Genomic DNA, 7,458 nt, shown 5'->3' with positions numbered 1-7,458 from the left:
ATTATGTATTTTCTTAAACATATTCTCTTTCATAGCCACAATTTTAAAAATTGTTCACACAAATAATTTATTAAGCTAATAACTCTCATTGAATCTAAGCACAAGCCTTGTGATTTTATATAACTTTAATAAAATATAAATAAATTTCACTGTTCTAATTCTGGTATTATAGCTAAATACCAAATTATTTTCTAAAGCGATCATATCTTAGAAATTATGACATTTTTTTATTCACATTAAGATAATTAGTTGTAGAGGTACAAATAAATCGCAATATATAAACATAACAATTGTAATAAACTAAATTACTATAACATAACTAGCTTACCGCCCACGGCTTCGTCCGCTTTCTCTAAAACGATTTGAGATTTAAACTATCCTATCTCTCAAGTTGGATCGAACTGCATGCACATTGCACATGGTGTGCGAATTTTATTATAATCGGTTAAGTGGTTTAGGAGTCCATTGAGGACAAACATTGTGACACGATATTTATATATATTTTTTTTATTATTACACGATATGTAGATTAAAATATACACATATGTACATTAAAATGACCTTCGTCTATGACCTATGTTAATCTATACATTTTAGCCGGCAGAAATCTTTGTTTACTGGCTATATTCTTATTACTTTTCTGTAATATGACTTTAAGAGGAGGCTCCCTAAATTTTATGTGAATTTGCATTCATATTCTGAAACAGTCACACATACAATCAAAATGGAACTTTAGTATATGATTTATTGGGTCTTTTTTATTCCATGTACAATACAGTTACGTAATTGTAACATTTTTGCTCGATTCATTTTTTATAAAAAAATTATGCCTTTTTTAAGGATTATTAAATTTTTTTAAAGATTTACTTGGACTTTATGTCTATAATAAATGTTAACTATCTTCGATCAATTATTACTTTAGTTATTTAAACGAAATAAGAAGTGAGACTTACGAGATTTAGTTTCGAGCTCGAAAGCGATCAAAGACGCGATATTCAACTTTATTACGGACGTGTTAGCGTCCAGCACCGGTCTAACCGGTCTCTCAGTGCCAGAAATTATGTTAGGGAGCATCCTCTTAAAAGGATTGTAAAATTATTAGAAAATACTACAATCCTGAGATTATGATTGATTCATCATTAATAATTTAATATGCTAAATTCCAAAGCTCTAATTTAATATTCTCGTTTCCTCAATTTTAAGTGTACACCATTTTTCGATTCTGTTAGTATTCTGTATGCGAATTGTGGTTCTGTGCCCGGCTCTCCCAGACTGAGTTCGTACCTCCGGACAATGTTTGATATAGTTGTTTTCATTACGGACCACGCGTACCGGAAACCTTTAAAACAATATTTATATTTTATTATCCGTGCACCAAGAATTACTTGACATCTGAAATTTAATGAATGTTTTATCTTTGTCGTTTTCCTGAATCAATTTTATAAGTTTAGAAATCGCAAATGTTTTATTAGTGTACAAAATTTTCTTATTCATTGGCATTGGCAAGGGCAATTGTATTAGATACTTACCGATACAATTTCTAGGTCCAGCGCTGAATGGAACAAAGGCGTGGTTGTGCATCGGACTGAAGAATCTGTCTGGATTGTATTTCTCCGGCTCTACGAATGTCTTCGGATCTTGATATATCGCCTCGTAAAATACTAAAACAGTAGTATCAGCGGGTACGACTCTTCCATCTGCAAGAAATTATTTCAATTAGATATAGAAGAATCTATTTCACGTGTGAGGACGAAATATAATAAAACTCTTGAATATAGACATTATTCAATATGACTTTGATTTCTCGAAATTTACCTTTGAATTTCAAGTCATTTTTCAGTTGCCGTCCAATCTTAGTCACTGTTGGAATAACTCGGATGCTCTCTTTAATTACAGCTTCTAGATATTTCATTTCAGTTAGCTCATGATTTGCGGGTTTCTTGAAAAGATCCTTTTGGTAAATGGACTTCTGTTCTTCTAGGACTCTCTTTTGTACTTCAGGATACTTGGCCAGGCAGTACAGTGTATGTGCCATTGTCAGGGTAGTCGTATAATGGCCCTGGGAATGAGAAAAATAAAAATAATAGTAAGGTTAAAACATGCTTGTTTTAAACTTCTTAATATAAATTAATGTTGCAAATAAATCAATATTTATATGGTATATTGCATTAATTCTGTGTGACATAAATTTAACTTTAGAATAGGAACGTTTAAATGATACTTACAGTCCAGCAAACGAGAGTAATTTCTTCGTTGATCATGTCTTCTGGGAAGGGTTCACCATTTAAGAATTTGCTCAATAGGAATTTATCCAACATACACATATCGTCAACTTTACTTTCAATCATCTCTTCCAAATCTACATCAACGTTCTTGTTATTGTTCTTTGTATCTTCTATGATTTGCGTAAGCTTCCTTTTTCTTTGCGCGATAATCTACAAAAAACATTTCAAAATAAATACATATTGAACATTGTATATCATAATGGTCATATCAATAATAAAGTTAGCTTTCCCAATATATCTAAATTGTGTCAGATTTCCCATACGGTCTTCCGCATGTTTTGATTTATTTATGTAATTAGGAGGACAATGGCAAAACGTTTAAAAATTAACATAAAGTTGCATACTTACATCTTTACTCGTGCTTCGGATTGTGCTAATCGTGTCCATCATTTCTTTGTAGAATGGTGACAACATGAACAGCAACTTTATATTCCTCCAATACGAGAAATAGTTTTGCGTGATCATATTGACAACCCTAATAACAAAATTTACGATTAGTAACATTAATTTTTATTCAAATAAACAAAACAGACTAGTACATACTGGTATATAACTTACTTTGCACTTGCTTTCAAATAGGGATGATCCAAATCATTCAGAAGGTTATACTCTACACCCATTACGGAACCTATTACAAAAGATACATATTTAAATTTAAGCATTACATTCTCTACATTGTACATATCTAAATATCACGCATACAATTTTACTTAAATTGTTTCAAAAGCGATTGAGTATGAAGGATAATCTAATAAGCTTATATAATTTTAATTCCAGATAACCGATAAAGAGTTTACTCACTGCACAAAATATCGAACATGTAGGGCCTCAGATAGCGATACATGTTAATGTCACCACCGCGAGCTGATTGCGCATCCAGGAGCTCGATCAAAAGGTCACAGTGTTTGTTTACGTGCTCCACCCTCTTCTCCAGGGTCTTAAAGTGGAAGCTTGGAGCCATCATCTTACGTGTTGTTTTCCATCGTTCACCTTAAACAAAATATTTACTTATGGCTTTTCGGTGCTACTCAAATCGTTTGATCTCCGCTGCTAATAGTGTTGTTTTGTTAGCAGAACAGTATTTTGATCAATTTGAATCATAAAGGGAATATTAAGGGTTAATGCTATTAATCAATCATTAACGGTTAATTCAATTATTTTAAAATTGTCGTTTTTACACATGGTAATTATAAACTGATCATGATCTTTCGGATTATAATGTAACTGGTATCTAAGGTAGAAAAGATAAATTGTCTCGCTTGTCTACTATACTACTACAAAAGCATTCTTAGCTACGAAGAAAGATGATGCAAGTTTGTTAGGACTTCGTGCATATTATGCAAATTGCATAATAATCCACCAATTTTAGAGGTTTGTATTATTCATTTTAAATGTACCGTTATAATAAAACACAACAAGCTAGTCCAATTTGTTTCTGTGGCAGCTCTCACTACAGTCAGATTCAGTGACCGCATATTGTAAACTGTTTTAGCAAAGTGCAGGCGTCTGTCTCTATTAATCGTATTACACACACTCTCGTAAATACATCTCTAATTTCTATATTAATTTCTATATATTTTGAATCCTTATGGAACTCTAAAATTATACAAATAATTTTTGTAAATGTTTCTAGATCAAATATATATGTATGTAAGATGTGAAAATAGATCAATCAAAATACCTTCAGACGTAGATACAGAATTGCCGAAGAAGGGCTTAAAAGCTGTATTCCTTTCAATTTGCTTTCCAAGTTCAGTCGGATGGTTCAAAATAGTCTGCAAAAACATACTTACATGTAAAATTTATATGGCTCTGAGAGTATGGCATAATAGAATATACTTATATTAAAATTATGAATAAAATACATTTATTTTATTCTTTTTAACGTACAAAGTTTCTTGCTTTTGTTAGTATATCAATTAATTATTTGATAAGTTTCATAATAATATGGGCAAAGCTCTATAATGTACCTAATTGATGTAGTGTTTGCAATCTACAGTGTGTTCTTTTTTCCATAGTACTTCACACGACAATCATTAGACTTTATCATTAGATATTATAGTAATCCGTTAATAATGGCTAATTTTGATATACTTAATCCATGTAATAAAAATCTTAGTCGGTTGTCCATGTAATCTCATTAGTAACGGACGATTGAAAATTTATATGATTAAATGTGAATAGTAGAACAAGATAAGGGAGTGATTAATTAATTGTAAATTTCGTGCCATTAAATATTCAAAACATGGAATATCTGAGTAAATTATTGATGAAAATATTTACCATATTTCTATTGCTAAGTTAATTGCTAACAAATAGTACCTATATACATAGCAGTAGGTTTCAAAGCTCTATGTCAAAGACTTTCATATATCTTTCGCTTTATCTGAATAAATGATGAATAATAATTACCGCAACATCATCAGGGTTGGAAATGAAGACCCACTCTTCATGTCCAACTGTCATGCGAAAGTTATTCATGCCGTGTTTCTTCCATAATGCCATGACTTTATACGAAGCCTCTGTAAATAGAGTTAAATTTTAATGAATAAGCAAGAGGTTATTTATCTATTTTTTAAATTTGTTTAGTACTTGCACAATCCAATCTCAAGGATTGATGTGTTATCGTCTAGGTGTCTTGAAAAAAATCATGTCTTGAAGACTTTAATTTACTGAACGTATGCTTTATCACGAGTCTATATTATATTATATTATCTAATATATATAAATCTCGTGTCACAATGTTTGTCCTCAATTGACTCCTAAACCACTTAACCGATTATAATAAAATTCGCACACCATGTGCAGTTCGATCCAACTTGAGAGATAGGATAGTTTAAATCTCAAATCGTTTTAGAGAAAGCGGGCGAAGCCGCGGGCGGTAAGCTAGTATTATTATAATTGGAAATAATAAATATCCTTCTCCAAAAGTAAGAAATAATAAATTAATTGTATCTAGTTTTTTTATAAATTAATAATAGTTAAAAATTAATATAATTTAACAGTAACAAATAATTTCTAACGTAAACGTTATTATTTGAATGTAGATATTTTCTATTAAAAAATAATTTCAAAAGTGTTTCTTCAAATGATTAACTATGTATTTGAAAATTTATTTTAAGAAATATAATTATTGATTAAATGACTGGTTAAAAATATATTTTTAATTAAATATTTCAAATATCAATATGCAATATTATTCTTACAGTTAAAAGTTGTGGCACATATTCAATAGAGTAAATTATTTTATGTAATTTTAATAATACCGAGAAGCGTTAATTGTAATCATAGATTAACAGATTAATTGCTGTCTTTTGAAATTTTAATACTGATTTATTAAATTAAAAAAATAAGGAAAATTTACCATCTGCATCAAATCCCAATTGCAAGCCGTTCCCTACAATAGGCAGGGGATAGTCTCCGGGATACTGTTTAAGCAGTTTCCAGGTTCGGCTCCGTCGCCGCACAACCTCGTGCACGCACAACAAAGCGGCCGCAAGCAACAGCAGTACGAAAAACATTTTGTATTTGTTTTAATTCCGACCCCCACACTAGATGCGTTTCACAGATGAATTGAGGTTTACATTAAAGTGTCATTAATTTATACTTTGCGCTATCACGCCGGTGATATGACGCACCCGGTAAAGTGAGACGGCGGCGGCGTGATTTCGTAAAGAACTTGCTTATCCTATGCCTTAACTTTATTAGGGTTTTACCGCGATGCACATGCTTTGCGTTTTCATTTTTGGAAATCATGCGCCCAATTTTTACTTCCGAAGAAGACGCTCTAATAAGATTTTTTACTTGTGTCATGTGTGGGTGTTACTTTATATTCGTGTTTTTTGAAAAATTAATTATTTCATTGCGTGATTGGTTTTGGTCTTCCAATACATAATATCTAATATTTCAAAATTTAATTTTTATTCGATTTTAGTAAAAAAATATTGGCATTGTCCTTAATGACTTATTTGATATTAATTCATAACTAACATTGATGTATTTATTGACTATTAATTTATACACGTTATATGAGCAAAAGCAATTTATTGCAATAAAGATTTTTGTTAAATGGGTCTATAACTGTGTTCAAATTGGAATTGATTTAAGGCTGTTTAAATTTTAATTGTACTAACTATAACGAGAGACATGATTAATGAAACCGAAAGCTGTTCAAATAGTTTAGTTTTAGTTTCTAATTTTTAATAGATACCTATTCTTTTAAACTATGTAGTGTAATCTCTTTTATATTTTATATTAAAATACGACTATAGTAAACTTAGTTAATTAACTCCATTTTCATTTATTACAATTGAATTGTATCCTTTATCTTTTATACATTTTATGAAACTCAGAACGTCGGCATAGAAATAATAGCGAGAGTCTTGTTCTATAAAATCAATAATAAAATTATTCACCTATTTTCTCAGTATAATTACAAAATTGCTTCAGCGTAAAGCTCTGTTGAAGCTATATTTTAATTTTTTATTTAGAATTTATTAATTAGAAATTGATGATATAATTTGTTTTTCACATTTCAATTTCAATGGAAATAATTTTGAAACAAATTGAAAATATTTATATTATTATGTAGATACATGATAACAAATACGGAAACATTAAACCTATACAATCACTTTTTATTAAAGGATGAAACAGGAAGAACAACATTACAAAGAGTTCAATATGGCTTAGGTTATTGTTTGATGTTATATTATTTTATTACAGAAACAAATTATTCTAATAAATAGTAGCGGTACTCTTTTATCTATTACCTACTTACCTATATCTTAATTCTCGTTAATACGGCTTATGACTGCAACAGAAACTCGAAGTTCATTTATTTCATACTAGCTTCCCGCCAGCGGTTTTGCCCGCAAGGTCACAGAAAAACCCGCATAGTTCCTGTTCCCATGGGATTTCCGGGATAAAACATATCCATTGTCCTTTCTCAGGTCTCAAACTATCTCTATACTTAATTTGAAGTAAATTCGTGCAGCACTTTTTGAGTTTAGCCCGGGCGTACATACAGACAAAAAGACGAAAATTTTTTATATAATATATATTGGGTTTTGATTTTAATTGTTGATCACGCTCCAAGTATTATTTAAAAAAATATTAAATGTACAGTTTTGATTTTCCTTCGATTTTATTTATGTATAGATAGATTAGCAAT

The 7,458-nt window shown here is 30.3% G+C and overlaps 1 protein-coding gene across 1 annotated transcript; it reads right to left on the bottom strand.

Moving 5' to 3' along the window:
• Positions 1–422: 422 nt before the first annotated feature.
• On the bottom strand, positions 423–7,103 carry LOC123692047 (cytochrome P450 4d2-like). The gene is made up of 11 exons (XM_045636668.1): positions 7,066–7,103; positions 5,650–5,836; positions 4,698–4,807; positions 3,967–4,060; positions 3,087–3,275; positions 2,844–2,913; positions 2,634–2,760; positions 2,226–2,435; positions 1,816–2,059; positions 1,530–1,697; positions 423–1,339 (listed from the first exon to the last, which is right to left on the bottom strand). Exons 2-11 carry the CDS (start codon positions 5,804–5,806, stop codon positions 1,176–1,178), a joined length of 1,533 nt encoding a protein of 510 aa, XP_045492624.1. The 5' UTR covers positions 5,807–5,836; positions 7,066–7,103; the 3' UTR covers positions 423–1,175.
• Positions 7,104–7,458: the final 355 nt, after the last annotated feature.

This window comes from Colias croceus, chromosome 5, assembly GCF_905220415.1.
Source record: "Colias croceus chromosome 5, ilColCroc2.1".
Classification (NCBI taxonomy): Eukaryota; Metazoa; Arthropoda; class Insecta; order Lepidoptera; family Pieridae; genus Colias; species Colias croceus.
Note: the sequence above shows the minus strand (reverse complement) of the source record. Positions and strands in the feature narration are given on the sequence as shown.